Here is an 18,197-nt window from a genome sequence, read left to right as displayed (position 1 = left end):
CCAACTAGACTAATACACAGTTTCACGCTATGAAAGAATTGGAGAGATCACATCCAAGTACAAGAAAAAAATATGTCTGCCAGACTGCCAGTTATTATGTATTACAAACATGGGTACAGATTCACGCTGCGAAAAGAATGTCTTGCACAAAACTGATGATATTCACACAGCACCATATATTGTGTTTTTACAATGTACTACTCAAGTGAAACACTGTATCAATCAAACAATTCACTAATTCAGGTAAATAACCAAAAGAGATTGAGCTCCTAGTTTATGCAGAGAATAGTGACACACTAGCAACAGTAGAATCGTCTTGTAAAATCTTACCATTTGCTGCAGAAACAACTCTAGAGTAGAAACCATTCAGATCTTTGTATGTCAAAGTTTGGCTTGTGGTTCCTGATCCTGACAAAACAGAACCATCTTTGACAAGCATCCATCCGCTTGATTCTTGACTGTTCTCAGATTCAATTTGAATTTGCTCGTTTGACGATAAAGCACGAGTATATTTCTCTTTCGTAGAATGAGAAACATCAGTAGTCGATACAAATGTATCCGCTTCAGCTCCTGGCAGTGTGGAGATTCTAATCTTAAGTGGGTATTCTCTACTTAGAATCGATTTACTAATCTCATGACCAATATCATTTTCAGTTCTAATCTCTGTTTTCACCTTAACCCTTTGTTCAACCTCCTTGTCTTGCCCATTATTGCTTAACTTGATTTCATTCTTGAATTTGAATTCGTCGTAGATGCGGGTCGTAAAGTTTCCTGCTGATGACTTAACCCATCCAGAGTACTCAGTCTTCCTTTGTCCCTCAATCTTGAATTGCCCATCCAGAGTTTGGAACTGTGTTTGGTTCTGGAGTTGCATTGGTTCAGTTCGGTACGAAATCGATTGAGCCGTAACAACGTCTGACCCATGATCCAACCAAATATGAAGATTTGCATTCACAAGCCAAACTGAATTACTATAAGCAACCCCAAGACCAAAAGAATGATTCTTTCCGTCTAATAAAAACCCGAGAAACGGAGTCAAATCAATATCACAAGTTGGCAAATTGAATGCTCCAATACCTACAACAGGATCCCAAAACAATGGATTAATCCCACCCGGAAAAATAACAGGAAATGGAGTTGTAGAACCAACCGTCACGCCGTCAACGGTCGCAATCACTTGCCGGAAAGCTCCATTTCCTCGTTGACCACTCAGATGATTCGATTCAATGTATTCATTTGGTAGATTAGAATACCAAAATTCATCATTCCCATGAGCCGAAACATAAATTTCTAAAACAGCTTTCCTTGTATTCTGTGGAATTTGAATCGTTTTGGAATGTATATCCGATTCATTCTTAATCCTAAACCAAAAACCTTCACCCCCGTTATCCGAAATCGGAATTATCAAATCCGGTGACGTCTCATTTGTAAACGCACCTGCATTGTACATGCCCAATCCACTAGTCTCAGATAAACCCCCTAATTTCCTATTCAATTTGATCGGTTCTATGAATTCAACTGATGGGATCCTAGTTAGATTAAGATCTTGATCTTGATAATAGAATAATGAAACATTGACTTGATAAAAACCAGTAAACCAATCATCAATAGACTCACTTTCAAGCATCACAGATAATGTTAAATTGGATTGAGTAAACAATGATGAGTACCTTGAGACATCTTTCCGAATTTTCCAGAAGCTTCCGGACGGATTACCTTGAGGTGTACTTGTTCTTAGAATCTCAATTCCTTGAAGCCAAACACCAGAGATTCTATCATCCTGTTCTCCACCATCAGAACTGACACTGTATTCCAGGAAGATTTTGTTCCATGGACCGGAACAATTTTCCGGTGGTGAATAGGGTGTTGAAAATGGTGGTGAAGTGGGGGTGTTATTGAAATAATTCTGGAGAACAGGGATCGAACAGTTTGGATTGATCGGATTTGGTGGTGGTGGTTTTGTTACTTCGATGGATTCTGTTTGTATGGTTGATGATGGAGGAGGATTTGTTAATGATTTCAAGTAACGGTCAGGAGAATTTGGTGATGATGATGTTGAGATGTTGATCATGAAAGTAGAGATGATGAGAATGAGAAGGATGGGAGATGATGATGACGACGACATTTTCCTGTGATGAAGTTATGTTGATGATGATGATGAATGGATGTAAGAATTTATGTTAGTCGGAGACTCTCAAGGGTGGACAGACTGATTGATGTGGTGGTGTTTCAAGATAGATAATGGGCACCAAAATGTTTTAATATTTATTTTGTTGAATAAAATATGAATGTGCTGACAGAATGGGTAGGGAACATGAAAATATCCAAAGTTATAAATAATAATTGAAGAAGGAGAAAGGAAATGGCAAGGGAAATTTAAATACAGATTAAAGAAGAAGCACCACTCACTGTGCGTGACGTGCATAAGGATGATGAAATTGTCTTATTCCATAAACGAGATGTAGTTGCAGTAAATCCTACAACCATATCCATATAGAAATCTGTTGGAAAAAATTGGGTTTCACAAAGGATGAATGAATCAGAGAAGAAAGTGTTGCACTCCAAAACTTTCAAGGCTTGTATAAATTTCTTTTAGACAAATATTTCTACCCTCCCAATAACAATTGGCGATTACAACAGGTATGCGAAATATTGCCTTCAGGATACAATGAAAGCCCTGCAACGAAAACTGAATTCAAGGTTTGTACCCCTTGATTCAATCAAGAACACACAAAGAGATTTCTGATTTCTGATGATGCTTTTTGAAACAGAGAAAACAGATTGATTTTTTCTTATATGTTAAACGAAACTGGGAGAAGCTATTTATAAAGGGTTTTGCACCTGTTGGGAATAGGTTTTTTTTATTCGCCAACAAGTTTCTATTCACGAAACGTCAGGTTCCTTCATCAACAGACATCAATGGTGTCTTTTGGATTCGAAATTTTCGAACAGGCTTTTATCGGCCAAATAAAACCTTCAGTTCAAAAAATTCTTTCGGGGGCGTTGCCCCCCAGGACCCCCCTTTGGTTAGCGGCGTTGAAAATATTCCAACATTCTCCCCCTATTTTCAAAAAACCATAAAACAAAGTTAAAACTTTTAAATCAGAGTGACTGCATCACCGAAGTGACTGCCTACGTACCCGAGTGGGATCAAGCCAACGTAGTTCAAGCACAATTGAGACTAAGCATCATCGTTGAAATCAACACATAAATGATAGGTATCTTTTGGATTTGAACCTTCACTTAGTGTAAGAAACTCAAAGCCTTATCGAGGTTCTATGGTGAAACCAGTCTTGAACCAAGTACCCCTTATGATAAAACCGGAGTCTCCACACATATTGATTTCATAAAATCATGTGTTCTGTAGCCAAGCACGTTAATGGCCATGTGCTTATATCCTTGTTCATGAGTCTTCTTTAGAGAACGGTCTTCTTCTCTTAGGAAACGGCCTTATTTCCATACTCATATAGGTAAGTCTCCCAGGACCCCCCTTTGGTTAGCGGCGTTGAAAATATTCCAACAAAATCTACAATTGGAATCTACATAATCATGGTGGAATCCTAAAATCATTCATTAAGATCTTAAAATTAGATACAAGATGATACAAAAATTCTAACTTGCTTTCCAAATAAACTTTCTCTCTCCTAAATTTCTTGACCAATCCCCCTCTTTACATGACTGCTCAATCCCTTATATAGGTTTTACATAGTGGATGACAGCTAACATGTAGTGGAGTACAACTAATAAAGCCCCTATTTTTGGATCTAACATGCGTTATTCTCGCACACTCATATTGAACATTCTCGCACATACTCTTCACTTCGCGTGGTTCTTCACACTTTTCTCATGATTATTCTGACGTCATTTGGTACGTCACTCTAAATAAGCTATATGACAAATCCTTCGCTCATACTCACTTATCATAATTTCGCTTACTTAATGGGCGTGTAGTATTCTGCCCCTACATTTTTGCCTCTTCTCATGTCGTTCCTTCAGTAGAATGAGCGATGTGAGAAACCTTCAGTGCACAATGACGTACCTTCCTATCTTTTCGGATTCTTATCTGCCGACATACTTCCATAATTTCAGCTAATTTGTCTGCACATGTCAATTTCTCTTTTTTCACCGGCACATGTGAATTTTAACCGGCCATTTCTTGTCTATTTATTAACTGAATTTGAGGAGAGATAATATTTTCTTCTTTTACTTCATCTTCTCTTCTGAAAATCCTTTTCTTCTCCGCTCTCGCAAAATTTCTTTATCTTTTATCTTCAGAGAATCTCGATTTTGATCTTGCTGATCTTGATTTGTTGTTGTGCTGCTATTTCCATGGATCTTAACACAAGGTTTGTATACTTTGCTGATCTCATGTTATCTTCTTCTGATAATCATGATTGTTGATCTTACTGTTAACCCAATTCCCATACTGCAGCAAAAGTTATTCTTCTGGTAATGCCAAAGGTTCTTCTTCTATTAACATCAAGATCATAGTTTCCAACCCTAAATCCTCATCAATCATGAAGAACAAAGAATCTCAAAAAATGAAGCCTTCGCATAACAAAGGAGTAAGAAATATTTTTTATTTTTTTTCTTATAAAACAATATTGTTGCCTCTGTTTCTTATCTGCGTTGTTTTCGCAGGATTCCGATCGTGAGATTGAAGGCGGGAAAGGGGCTAAAGTTAGGAAAATTCGCAAACCCTCAATAATTTCTACTGATCTTTCTGTTCCTGACTTTGATTTCGTGGAAACAAATATTCCAACTCTTGCCGATTCTCAAATTCGCAACAATACTTCTCCTCCCGCACAAAGCTTAGTTGCCTTCGCCCCTCCAAACACTACTACTCCTATTAAGGAAACCTCTTTCCCTAAAGAGAATGTTCTAATTAATGAAGCAATGAAGGAAGTTTCTATTCCTGCCCCTGTAATCTCGCAAGGTACGAATCAGGTCATTTCTACTTTTGTAAACATTCCCCATTTCGCAGATAATTCTGCTTTGAAGGATAAAGCTGACATTCCTGCTCCTGCTGACAATGTCGTGCCTAATCCTGCGAGTAATATCATCCACTCTTCTTATATTTCGGCTCCATTTCAGTTGATAAAAAGGTTTTAGAGGGTGTAGACTTTGCTTCTCAAGCTTTGTCTGACATTATTAGTGCTACCCGCTCGCCTATCGATGATCCTTATAAGCTTCGAATCTGTAATGCTCTGAGTAAATTGTTGTGCGAATTTCCTCCTAACAAAGCTACAAGAGACGAGATCTATTCTCAGATTGACCCATGTGTCCATATCGCACTAGGTGTTCTGGTAATCACCCTTTTATATATGTCTTCTTGATTAAGACGTTGTACATATTTATTCTTTGTCTTATCTTCAGGAATCTCATCGTCGCATGATCTTAGCTGAGGGATATTTCGAATATAGCTGCTCCAAGCTAGAAATTTCTCACCGCAATACTTTCTTGGAAAAAGAAGTCAACAGGCTGAATGGGGAACTCCAAGTTGTAACCCTCGAATCTGAAGATCTTCGCAATCAAAACCAAAAACTCAAAGGTATCTCCTCCTTTGTCTTTTATTATTCATTTGAAGAATGTCTTCCTTTGTTTATCCACACATTTTTTATGGTCTCTTCATGCATTCATTAAGATCTAAACAAGAAACGTATTTCGGAGAGGTATGATTTTCAATTTCTCGCGGAGGATGCTCGCGCAGATAATGAGAAGTTGCAGATTCAGATAGATCAATTAAATAATGAGCACTCATATTCACTTGATAAGATTGACAATCTTACGCATGAGAATACCCACCTAATCCAACAAAATGAGACATTGAATACCCAAATCTCCCATCTATCTAATTTACTATATAATGCCGACTTAAGACATCAAACCTTGTCTGAAGAAAACTTGGGTCTTTCTAAGGAAAAATGTTCTTTCCTGAAGATAGAAGCGATGTTCTCGCGTCAATATTTAATCCTCCAAAAAGTTTGCGATGATCAAGAGAAATCTCTTCTCTTATTAAGGAACCAGCACGATGAATCAATAAAGGAGTTAAACACTCAAAATAAAAAGATCATTCAAAGTAAGATAAACCTGACTGTGAAGATGAATCAACTTCAAGAACATCATAATCAATTGAAGGAATCTCACAATATCCTCAAAAAATAAAATGCTTCTCTTTTTGAGGATGAGAAGAAGATTCGATCTCGTCTCAATGGTTTAATTGGTGATGATTTTGACAAGGTTATGGAAAACATGAAGAATAGTGGTCTTGGTTTATGTCAATTTCTTCTTTTGCTTAAGGAAGGTAGTCATATGGAGTTGGATGCCTTGTCTCTTTTAATTATTGCTTGAATTCTGCAGGTTATAATTCAATGTTGCTCTTTGCAGATTCTGACAAATCGCATCAATCCACTATTTCCAAATTGAGATCTAACCTAGCCAAGATTCGCAAAGATCGCGCGGATCTTGAGATCTCACATTCGAACCTTGCGGTCTCACTTACTTCTTCTCGAGATCGTGCATGAAGACGATTTTCGTATCTTCAAGATTTCACTGATATTAAAACCAGAAACGCTGAGAAGGAGGTCGCTCATGGTGCTCATATTAAGACTCAATCTCTGTTTTGAGTAAATCTCTTCCTCTAGTGAATGTCCCCCCTATTAATATAAGTGATATGAGACGCTTCCTGAACCTGACGGTGATTATGATTATGTAAGTAATGATGAAGAAGAAGAGAACTTTGAAGTTTCCCCTCCCGAAGATCAATCTGAAAAAGATAAATCCAATGATGCTCTTTCTAAGGATTCAGACTCTGGTAACAAAGTTGATGTTGAAATTGAGAACCCGAATTCTTACTACAAGGTTGATGCTGAAGCTTCTTTGAACAATCAAGATGCACTTCTTAATGATGCTTAATTTTTATTTTTCGGTGCATGTGAAACATACTTTATTTGTAACACTTGTTTCTTGACAAGAGAGATAATATACTTTCTTATTTTAATTCTAATACTTGCCTCTTATTATATATCTTGTAAGAAACAAGTCATCATATCTACGCGAAATTACTTAAATGAGAGCGTTATTTTTCTCATGAGGTCTTAGTTAGCCTTCCCAAGTAAAGGTCTTATCTTTCCTAATATATGATTTTATATCTGTGCGATGAGATCGCAGGAGGTCCTTACACCTAGATGTAATGACCCATTGATCTCGCCTTATCATACTCTTGTATTATTGCCTCTGCAGGTTTTATATGTGCGTAAATATAACAAGCCTTGATACTCCCATGAGTAAAAAGCCTCATGACATTTACGTCTTTTGACACAATTAAGCTCCCTAATGGAGGGTGTCATCCTTATATTACCCCTGATTTCTCCTTCAAGGAAGCTTACCACTACCGGGTTAAGGTGGGCTCCTCCCATCTGATAATTCAACAATCAGTTGTTTTCGCAGTCTTTTATCCCTCCACCGATAAGGTTTATGGTTACAAGACCGCACCCTAAGTGGGGTTTCTTCGGACCGAGTGCATCATAGTCAAGACTTGTCAAGAGTGGCAAGGTACGCTCCAGACGCCCCAGGCACTCTTGACTCAACCGCGTACCTCGGCGCCCTGATCGAGTTTCTGCACTCCTTATGAGAGATCTTATTACCTTAATCTTTCGACTTAGGTGTCTCTCCTGGATGAGATTTTTTCTTACCCCAAATTAATCTCTATGACTCAAGCTCCAGGGTCGATGTAGATTTAACTTGAGCCATGTTCACCAGGTTTTCTCCAATTATGACGTGCTATAGGTATTACTATTTCCTCTTGTTGTATGGGTGCATGCCACAATTGGATGCCTAGCCTCCCTAATAAGAGTCTTTACTTCTGGTGCCTTCTATTAAGATCTTATTTTAAGGTCTTATGCTTGCCTTATTTTTATATGAGAATCATTTAGAAAAGAGCGAAATCTTCAAATTTATTCATATATTTGAATAATACAAGTGAAACTCGCATCTTTAAGCTCGCAGAATACTTTTTAGTACATGTGACGATTATCGCAAGTATTTATGGATAATATTTCTTCAAATATAAACTGTTCCGCGGATCATCTAGCTTGCGACCTGTATTCCTTCCTTCAGGGTCCATCAACTCATAAGCTCCATTTCCAACCACTCTTTTTATTATATATGGTCCATCATATCTTTTCTCCAACTTTCCGTTCTCTTCCTTTCTAATATGGTGGTATTTCTCTCAACAACAATTCTCCTGGTTGAAATTCTCTTACCTTGACATGTTTTTTATATTCTCGCGCTATCCTCTTTTGATAATTTTCCATATGTTGTAGAGCGATTTCTCTTGCCTCCTCTAAATCATCTAGTTTTGTTAAAATTAAATCCGCACTTAGATTCTTTTCCCACGCTTCTCTCTTGGTTGTAGGAATAATAACCTCTGTTGGTAGTACCGCTTCTACCCCATATGTTAAACAGAAAGGTGACATTCCCGTTGCTTCTCTTCTAGTTGTTCTGTATGCCCATTCTGCATTATGCACTTGTTCGCACCACCCTTTGTTGTGTCCTTCCAACTTCTTTTTCAATGTATCTGCGATTGTATTATTTGTTTCCTCTACTTGTCCATTGCTTCGTGGATAAAAGGGAGTCGATTTTCCACTTTAAATATTAAATGCATTGAGTAACAATTCTATATTTTCTCCTTCAAATTGTTTTCCATTATGAGAAACAAGTTGTGCGCGGATTCAAAATCTGCAGATGATATTCTCACATATGAATGTAAATATATCCTTCTCTCGAATATCTTCAACTGCTTTTACTTCTACCCATTTTGTGAAATAGTCCGTCGCGACAATCAGATATCTTCTTTGTCCTGTTCCCGGTATGAACGGACCCACAATATATATTCCCCATTTTCCAAATGGCCATGCATTTGTTGATGAGTATAACATCGCTCCGGGCGCGTGTATCTTTTTCCCATGACGTTGGCACTCTTCGTATCTTCTTGATACTTGCTTTGCGTCTTCATGCATGTATGGCCAATAATATCCTTGTATCTTTGCCCTATATGCTAAAGACCTTCCTCCATTATGATTTCCAGCATCACCATAATGTAATGCTTTTAGTATTTCCATACCTTTTTTTCGCGTTAAGCAACTAAGCGATGGTCCAAGAAATGACTTTGTATACAAGACATCATTTCTTAACTCATAGTTGGTCGCACGACTTTTTAATTTGTGTGCCTTCAAGATATTCCTTGGGACTTCTCCCTTTTCCAAGTATAAATGGATTTGGGTTCTCCAATCTGTATCATTATTCACTTGTTCATCTTCTGTGTCTTATACTATCATTAGAACTACATCTTCTTCTACTTCCTTCTTTATTGAGGGTAAAAAGAGTGTATATATCTTTAGATCTCGCGCAACTGGATCTACTAACATAGAAGGAGTGAAAGCTAATACATCTATGAACCTGTTATCCTTCCTGCCTATATGCCTCCAACTTTTTTTTGGAATTTGTGATGCTAATTCGACGACTAGCTTCTTGTATTTCTGTAAAGATGGCTCATTTGTGTTATATGTACCTTCTATCTGACGGATTACAAGCTGTGAATCACTATTTATCCTATCATCCTTTATTTGCATTTCAATTGCTAACTTTAACGCATGAACCACCGCTTCATATTCAGTTTCATTATTTGTTGATGCGAACTCCAATCTGAATGAATAAGCCACTCGCACTCCAGTTGGTGAAATAAAGACAATTACAATTCCATTTCCTTCACTGTTTGATGATCCATCCACCAATATTTCCCATCTATTTGAGTTACGATCCATCAACAAGTCATTTGGATTCCCAGGTTCTTCATCCACATCCATCATTTCTTCTACATATTCATCCTCCTCCAATGAAAATTTTTCTAAAAACTCTGCAATAACTTGTGATTTTGGTGAAGATAAAACCTCATAGCTGATCTGAAAGTTCCTCACTTGTGCATTCCATATTTCAATTCTTCCTGACCTTTTCTAATTTTTCATTGCAGGTTCAATTGGTACCTTTATTAATACCTTAACCTTATGAGCCTGAAAATAAATGCGAAGTTTGTATGAAGCATAAACCAGTGCGAGAATTAACTTTTCAATCTTTGAATAATTTTTCTCTGCGTTATTATACGTTTTTCTTATATAGTAAATAGGATTTTCTATCCCTTGATCCGAACGCAGCAAAACAACACTTAATGCATGCGGTGTTGATGCCAAATATAATAACAATTCTTTTCCCGGCTCAGCTTTATACATGATGGATAAATTCATTAGATAATTCGGTATGCTCTGCAATGCCTTGTCGCACTCCTCTGTCCATTCAAACTTTGTCCCCATCTTTAATATGTTGAAAAAATGTTTGCACTTGTCCGAAGAACGTGAAATATATCGTCCCAACGAAGCTATCATCCCATTTAATTTATGTAACTCTTTGAATGTTGCCGGAGGTGGCATATCACGAACCGCTTTCACTTTTTATGGATCAACTTCTATTCCCTCTTTAGATACAATATAGCCTAAATTTTTTCCTGAATCTACTCCGAAAACACATTTTTCTAGGTTCACTTTGATATTGAATTGTCGCATTTGTTCGAAGATTTCTCTTAAATTATCAACATGATCTTTTGCTTCTTTACTTTTTACCAACATATCATCGACATAAACCTCCAATGTCGTGTGTATCCATTTCACAAACACCTTTTCTACCATTCTCTGATACGTCGCACCTGCATTTTTCAGTCCAAATGGAATTTTTGTATAATAATATAATCCTCTGGGTGCAAAAAAAACGGTATGTTATTGATCATCCTCAGCCAAAGAAATTTGATTATAGCCTTTATATACATCCATCAATGAAAGTCTACCATTCCCTGATGCCGCTTCTACTATTTGTGGGATATCTGGTAAAGGAAAGCTGTCTATTATTCTTTGGCACCACCACCATATTTTCTATCCATTCTGTATATTTTGCTGGTCTTATAATTCCTGCCTCTAGCATCTTTTGTAACTCTACTTCTATTTAAGGATGATGCGTTGTCGCTATCTTCCTTATCCTTTTTTTTAAATGGACTCGCATTCTTATTAATATCCAACCTGTGGCATGCAACAAAAGGATCTATTCCTGGAATTTCTTTCATGCCCCATGCGAAAATGTCACTGTATTCTCGCAAGATGTCAATTGTTCTCTCTTCTTCTTCTTTACCCATTTTGGTTCCAATTCTCAATATCTTTGGTTCTTCTTTTGTTCCAATATTTATCTCCTTCGTCGGCTCTGCTGCGGTAAAATTCGCTCTTGGTTCTGCCATTGGTGTTGGCTCCTTTATTTCCTGAATTGGCTCGCCTTCTTTGTCATGTATTTCACTTGGTATTCCCATTCCTTCTTGTGCTCTGATCATGTATATCCTTAATTCTTGTTCTTTCTTTAATTCTTTTGCTTTTCTCGAGCGATCTTTTCGCTTCTTCGCGCGTCCTTCATAATTTGCTACATCCACCTGGTTGCAGGATTTTGCACTCATTGCATTTCCCTGAAGTTTCCACTTGGAATTGGGAATCTGATGCATTGATGTAATGTTGATGTTACAACTTTTATTGCATGGACCCACGGTCGTTCCAACAACATGTTGTACGGTGATTCTATATCGACCACACACAATGTTACTTGTGTTTCTATCTCACCCTTTGGTTTCGTTATTGTTTTATTAAATCCATGAATATTGTAATTCGTACGCTTCATATCCGCATCTTTATACCCCATAGATTTAAACGTACGATGGAATAAGATATCTACCGCACTACCTGTATCTACCAAAGTTCTGTCTATCGCCCATTCCTGTGGTTCCTTTACTCCTTCCTTATTTCCTTTTCGCTTTGCCATTATTGTAATCACCAACGAATCTGTTCGCTTTAAATTATCTTCCGGAATATCATCAGCCGCAAATGTTATTTCCCTTTTTCCCATTCCTTTAATGGAGATTTTTTGTCCACCGTCATAACCTTTTTTCCTTCATAATCACGTTTGTGTATTCTTCCTGTTACTCTTGCTTGGAATTCCGCACCAGAAATTGGAGTATTAGTTATTGAATTACATTGTACGCTTTTACCTCTTCCTCGTATTCTGATGATTCGTACTCTCTCCACAAATACTTCCTGTTTCACCTTCATCGTCTTAAAGATCTGTAGATTCTAATACTATCATTTGTAGATCTAACTTTCCACAACTATCATAAATTCACCAACAGGATATATCAATCCTCCCTCTTTCTAGCGCCAAAATGTAGTTGCAGGAAATCCTACAACCATATCCATATAGAAATCTACAATTGGAATCTACATAATCATGGTGGAATCATAAAATCAATCATTAAGATCTTAAAATTGGATACAAGATGATATGAAAACCTTAACTTGCTCTCCAAATAAAATTTTTCTCTCCTAAATTTCTTGACCAAGCCCCCTCTTTACATGACCGCTCAATCCCTTATATAGGGTTTTACATAGTGGATGACAACTAACATGTAGTGGAGTACAACTAATAAAGCCCCTATTTTCGGATCTGACAAGTATTATTCTCACACACTCATATTGAACATTCTCGCACACACTCTTGACTTCGCGTGGTTCTTCACACTTTTCTCATGATTATTCTGACGTCATCTGGTACGTCACTCTAAATAAGCTATATGTGAAATCCTTCGCTCATACTCACTTATCATAATTTCGCTTACTTAATGGGCGTGCGGTATTCTTCCCCTACATGAGAAATATACTCGTGCTCTATCATCAAATGAGCAAATTCAAATTGAATCTGAGAACAGTCAAGAATCAAGCGAATGGATGCTTATTAAAGATCGTTCGGTTTTGTCAGGTTGAGGAAGCACAAGCCAGACATTGACATACAAAGATCTGAATGGTTTCTACTCTAGAGTTGTTTCTGCAGCAAATGGTAAGATTTTACAAGACAATTCTACTCTTGCTAGTGTGGTAATTTTGACCATAATATATGGTGCTGTGAATATAATCAATTTTGTGCAAGGCTTTCTTTTCGGAGTGTGAATCTGTACTGTACCTATGTTAGTAATATGTTGTAACTGGCGATCTGGCAGAGGAATTAGGAAACCAGACCACTATAGGAACCTAATATTCAAAAAACTACAAGACTAAGTTAATAAATCTATGCTGTAATACAGTATTTTACATTCTTCCAATGTTCCTCTTAGTTATGTGAAGTCTCTTCTATCATGTAAGGAAGCATGTATTACAGTTCTCAGTGACATAATTCCATGACTAATATCAGCCTCGTTAATTATCAATAATCGATATCGGAGCTTCAAACACGCATAGGAATAGAGTAGAAGACTGCGAACCCTGAGAAACACGATCCAACAAGCACCAGCCTACCACCCTTACATAGGAATTGCTGTAATATCAAGTACTAGTCATGGAATTGCAATCTCAGAAGAACTTCAATATTACATAAATAGGAAAGAGTAGTAGACTGCAACCCAAAAGAACTTTTACTATGAAGCAGTCAAAACATAAGCGAGCAGCACGCACTATAATATCAAGTATCAGACTAACTAATTGTTCACTATAGCACTCGCAGCCTCAACCACCTAAGTTTCAACTGATTTTGTGTTGCTCTTGCGTGGCTCCATGTTAGTACTGCAGCTCAAGTAAAATTACGGACTTCATATTTCCCTGCTAAACCATTGCAAATTACCGCATTATTAAGATGTGAACCATTAAAGATGAGACTGGGGAATCGATCTCACAGCTAATCATTGAGGTTATCATTCTATAAAGCATTCTGCATAGGAAAGTTTTATCATGGAAAACTAAACATCGAGAAAACAAAATTCCGATAAAAACAATAACCACAAACTTAAAGAGTTTGAGATTTCATAGATATTGTACCACTTACTACCAGAATCCAAATGCATCTTTGTAACTTGATAATCTCAAACTTTAATCCAATTGAGTAATTCACTAAAAAACCATATGGATATAATCAATAACAAAATCCAAATAACAGAATTACCTGTATTTCTTTTAAAGCGCTTTCTTTGTGTTCTTATTGATTCTTTAGTCATCTTCTCCCCCAACATAAGTACCGGATTTCAGAGAAACTAAACTTTCAATATAATCCTTGCTGCCGAAGAAGTTCAAAAGTGGATCATTATTGATTTTTAGTTGTCTAGAACTTCCATCTTTTGGGTCATACGAAACTAGCCCATTGGCAGCCAAGAACAGAATCACCCCATTCTTAAAAGATAACACAAGCCTAAAATAAAGCAGGGTATAGAAAATACTCTCATGGGCAATGACACAATGCTTAGTCCAAGATTCTCGAACACCATCATCTTCCATACTTCGAACTGAAAACTCATATTTGAGCTGACAAGTATCCAGAGGCGCCCTTCCAACACTCCCAGAAACAAGTCTTGGTACCTATACTTCAAAAGTTCTTTCGGTAGTTGCATTTCTTTAAAAGTATCATCACTGATATCAAAAGCGAGTAATAAATAGCTGTCTTGACCTAGTGGTGCTGCAAACCAATGAAAGTCTCCATTAAAAATCACACCAGATTTTTCTTCCCCATGAAACCAATAAGGTATGGTTTTCTGGGTTTTCCATGAATGTGATGCTAAAGAATAGACTTGGACTAGTGTACTACTCTCCCTTCCATCAGTTTGGACACCTATTGCCAACTCGTAATCATCACTCTTGCAATCATAACCAAAAGCATGTAACCGAACACTGTCATATGGTTCAATTGATGATAACGTTGGCTGTATTTCATCATATTCTCTTGTGGCTGGGTTCCAAACACATAATAAATTCTTATTATAACGACCAAACATCGCCATGCAAATTAGACCATTGGATGAACCCAATAACTTAAAACTATGATAACCTAAAGACTTGAATGGGTAACCCATTTCAATGGCATCAACTGAATCATTTTCACCCAAAACCGAACATGATGCTAATGAATCATAACCTATTGAGAAAAATAGACTACTGTTGGTATCCCAGGATAAAGCTTTAAGCATGAGAAGAGGGTTATTTTTCTCGGTAGTGAGATTAAGATGAGCATTAACAAAATTAGAGGAAGTGATCAGGGCATACCATTTCTTGCAGACAGACTTACATACAAGTAATGATCTCACTGGTACTCTTAATAGGATTTCATGGTACATCTCTTCCGGAATACTTGACATTCTTGCTTCCTTTTTCCACTTCAACGTCTAAATGAAAAAAATGTCCAATTTTCTTCAAATATTTTTCAAAATCTTCTAATTCAGCGACAACTGGCACTCCAATTTCAATTTTTGTGAATAAATTGATCAAATTTACTGACTTCCAAGCAATTCATGCCAAATTTCTTAACCAAGACGAACTAATTAGCACCCAATTGAACATAGCATCATCAATCAGAAAAAACAGAGTTTCCTTCGGGTACAGAAGACAGATTCACGGATCGGGTAAATCAACATGATCCACTAACCAAAAGAAGAAAGCAGTAGAGATGAAGATGGGTTTTGATCATATTTATGTTGTTTACTTGATTAATTAACCAGACTGATCTTCAAAAATAAAACAAGAGAAAAATTGACATAGAGAGAAAGTGGCGAAGTTTTTTTCTGTTTTTTTGATACTAAAAAAGAATTTTATTGATTAAATTGCATAGCAGCAGAGATCATTTTCCAGCAATTGAGAAATGAAATCTGGGAAGTTTGACATGTAATAAGAATCTGTCTCATCCTCTCTTGCTTTACGAGCTAAAGAGTGAGCTACATTATTGACAAGCCTATGAATAGATTTGAAAAACTAAAATTTACTACTACTATGACTTTTAGATTTAACTCTTTCGACTATGCTTGAGTTGAACCAGTGCACTTGTTGGTCCATTACAGACTTAATCACATTTTCACAATCCATCTCAAATATAGCTTTTTCGAAATGCAACTCCTCCAGCCAGTCTACTACAATTTCCAAAACTTTACATTCAAAGTGTTCCGCCCCCTCTTCCACTTCCCCTTCAAATTTGATTCCTTTAGCTCCTAAGCATTTTCCTGCAAAATCACGAATAATTAGTCAAACACTTCCTTTTTAGTTGAAGGTATGTAAGAACCATCCAAGTTAATCTTAACAAAATCCTTAGCAGGTGGGATCCAAACTTGAGCCTGCAAGTTATGTCTGGTACCAATATTAGAAACCAAGCAGTCAGTACATTGCTTTATAAGATTAACAATTCTGGCACATGAGCTTTGAATATTAGGTTTGATCCCTTTAAAAACAAGAGAGCACCTATCTTTCCAGATGTACCACATAGTACACATTAATATATAAACATAAGTAGGATTACTCAAGCATAAAGCCGAATCTATACTACCAAGTTTGGTAAACCAAGTGATTATCCAATTTTGTACAAAATCAAAATTACCTGCAATAACATCTATATTGATATTCATTGTTAGCCACAAAGTTTTAGCAAAAGGACAGTCAAAAAAGAGATGATTCATAGTTTCAATTCCATTATTGCAAAGAGAACATTCATGTAGAATATCAGGTTTATAAACTGCAATTTTGGCTCTAACAGGGAAAATATCTTTCGTGAACTTCCATATGAAAAGCTGAACTCTATGGGGAGTCTTACAGTGCCAAAGATTTGACCAAAACTCTCTGGGGGTAGTGTCCCAAGCAACAATATTATTTACGTCATTTGTGCAGATAGTATTATATGCACTCTTGACAGAAAATTTCCCTTTTCTCTCAGGCTTTCAAATGATAAAGTCTTCTCCAGAATTTGGAATCTGCATATTTAGGATCAGGTTTACAACATCTTGGGAAAACAAAGTATTAATGGTGTTTATATTCCACTCTCTTGTGCCTGGCAAATATAAATCACAAGCTAAGTTAAAATTATTATAACTAGATGATCCTACAATCGGAACAGGTGGGCTATTAAGTCCTATAACCCAACAATCTAGCCAAATGCTAATCTTAGTACCACATCTAACAACCCAAATTGTGTGCTGTTTAATGATCTCTAATCCAGAGTAGATACTTCTCCATAACCAAGAGCAGTCATCTTGAAGTTTTTCTAAATGCAGAAAGTTATCATTTTTAGCATACTTAGCTTTAAGAATTGTGAAACATAGATAATCCTCATCATTACAAGTTCTCCAAGCTACTTTATCTAGAAGAGCAGTATTAAAGTGTTCTAAATTCCTAAAACCTAAGCCTCCCAAAGCTTTACGTATCATGAGCTTATTCCAGCCTATAAAGAAAATACCTTTTTCTTTTCCCCACCAGAATTGTCTTTGTAAAGTTTCCATTTGAGATATCATAGTTTTAGGTATTCTAAAACTACCCATTTGGTGGGAAGGAAGAGTGTTTAGCACATGTTTCACCATAGTTGTTCTAGCAGAGTGATTCATGGTTTTACCTTTCCAGTTTTTGAGCCTAGAACCAAAAGACTGAAGAATAGGTTTCAAAGCTTTAGTTTTATCCCTTCCCATTAACAAAGTGACTCCTAAGTACTTATCTGAGTCCTTCATTTCAGTCATTCTAAGGACATTATCTAGGGTAGTTTTGTTATCTGGACTCATGTTCTTACTAAAATAGACACTTGATTTGTCAAAATTGAGCAGTTAACCAAAGTACATACCAAAATTTGCAAGCACATCCAGAATACCTGTCACATTATGTATATATTCCTTAGTGAAGATTAATATGTCATCTGCAAATAAAATGTGAGTTATACTTGGTTCATTTCTAGAAGCTTTTACCCCTGAGATCACATGATTAGTAGTAGCATTTATAAGCAATCTAGAAAGATAATCCATGGCTATAATGAAAAGATAAGGGGATAAAGGATCCCCTTATCTTAGTCCTCTACTAGGACAATAATTCTCTGTAGGAGAGCCATTAAGAAGGATACAAATCCTAGTAGGACTAATACATTGCTCAATTAGCTTACAAAACTTTTCAGGGAAGCCAATTTTCTTAAGCATTCCTAGAAGAAATGGCCATTCAAGTCTGTCAAAAACCTTAGAAAGATCTAGTTTTAAAGTCATGGTACCACTATAACCTTCCTTATGTTTCATTATATGGATCATCTCATGAGCTATGATTATATTATCATGAATAATTCTACCTGGC

At 36.7% G+C, this 18,197-nt stretch overlaps 3 protein-coding genes across 4 annotated transcripts; all 3 read right to left on the bottom strand.

Annotated features, from left to right (window-relative positions):
• Positions 1–274: 274 nt before the first annotated feature.
• Positions 275–2,125, bottom strand: LOC113359082 (peptide-N4-(N-acetyl-beta-glucosaminyl)asparagine amidase A-like). The gene has a single exon (XM_026602773.1). The coding sequence runs from the start codon at positions 2,123–2,125 to the stop codon at positions 275–277; it is 1,851 nt and encodes a 616-aa protein (XP_026458558.1).
• Positions 2,126–13,221: 11,096 nt separating this feature from the next.
• Positions 13,222–16,216, bottom strand: LOC113355418 (F-box/kelch-repeat protein At3g06240-like). Of its 2 annotated transcripts, none has more exons than XM_026598275.1 (2): positions 14,068–16,216; positions 13,222–13,730 (listed from the first exon to the last, which is right to left on the bottom strand). In XM_026598275.1, the coding sequence occupies exon 1, from the start codon at positions 15,248–15,250 to the stop codon at positions 14,282–14,284; it is 969 nt and encodes a 322-aa protein (XP_026454060.1). In that variant the 5' UTR covers positions 15,251–16,216; the 3' UTR covers positions 13,222–13,730; positions 14,068–14,281. The 2 variants fall into 2 exon arrangements, with proteins under 2 accessions (XP_026454060.1, XP_026454059.1); XM_026598274.1 differs by having other exon boundaries at positions 13,222–13,727.
• A 597-nt stretch (positions 16,217–16,813) lies between these two features.
• LOC113359081 (uncharacterized mitochondrial protein AtMg00310-like) lies at positions 16,814–17,644 on the bottom strand. Its single transcript, XM_026602772.1, has one exon. The coding sequence runs from the start codon at positions 17,642–17,644 to the stop codon at positions 16,814–16,816; it is 831 nt and encodes a 276-aa protein (XP_026458557.1).
• Positions 17,645–18,197: the final 553 nt, after the last annotated feature.

The sequence above is a fragment of the Papaver somniferum genome, chromosome 3 (genome assembly GCF_003573695.1).
Source record: "Papaver somniferum cultivar HN1 chromosome 3, ASM357369v1, whole genome shotgun sequence".
In the NCBI taxonomy this organism is placed as follows: Eukaryota; Viridiplantae; Streptophyta; class Magnoliopsida; order Ranunculales; family Papaveraceae; genus Papaver; species Papaver somniferum.
The sequence above is the reverse complement of the archived record's forward strand: the minus strand, read 5'-3'. Positions and strand labels throughout refer to the sequence as shown.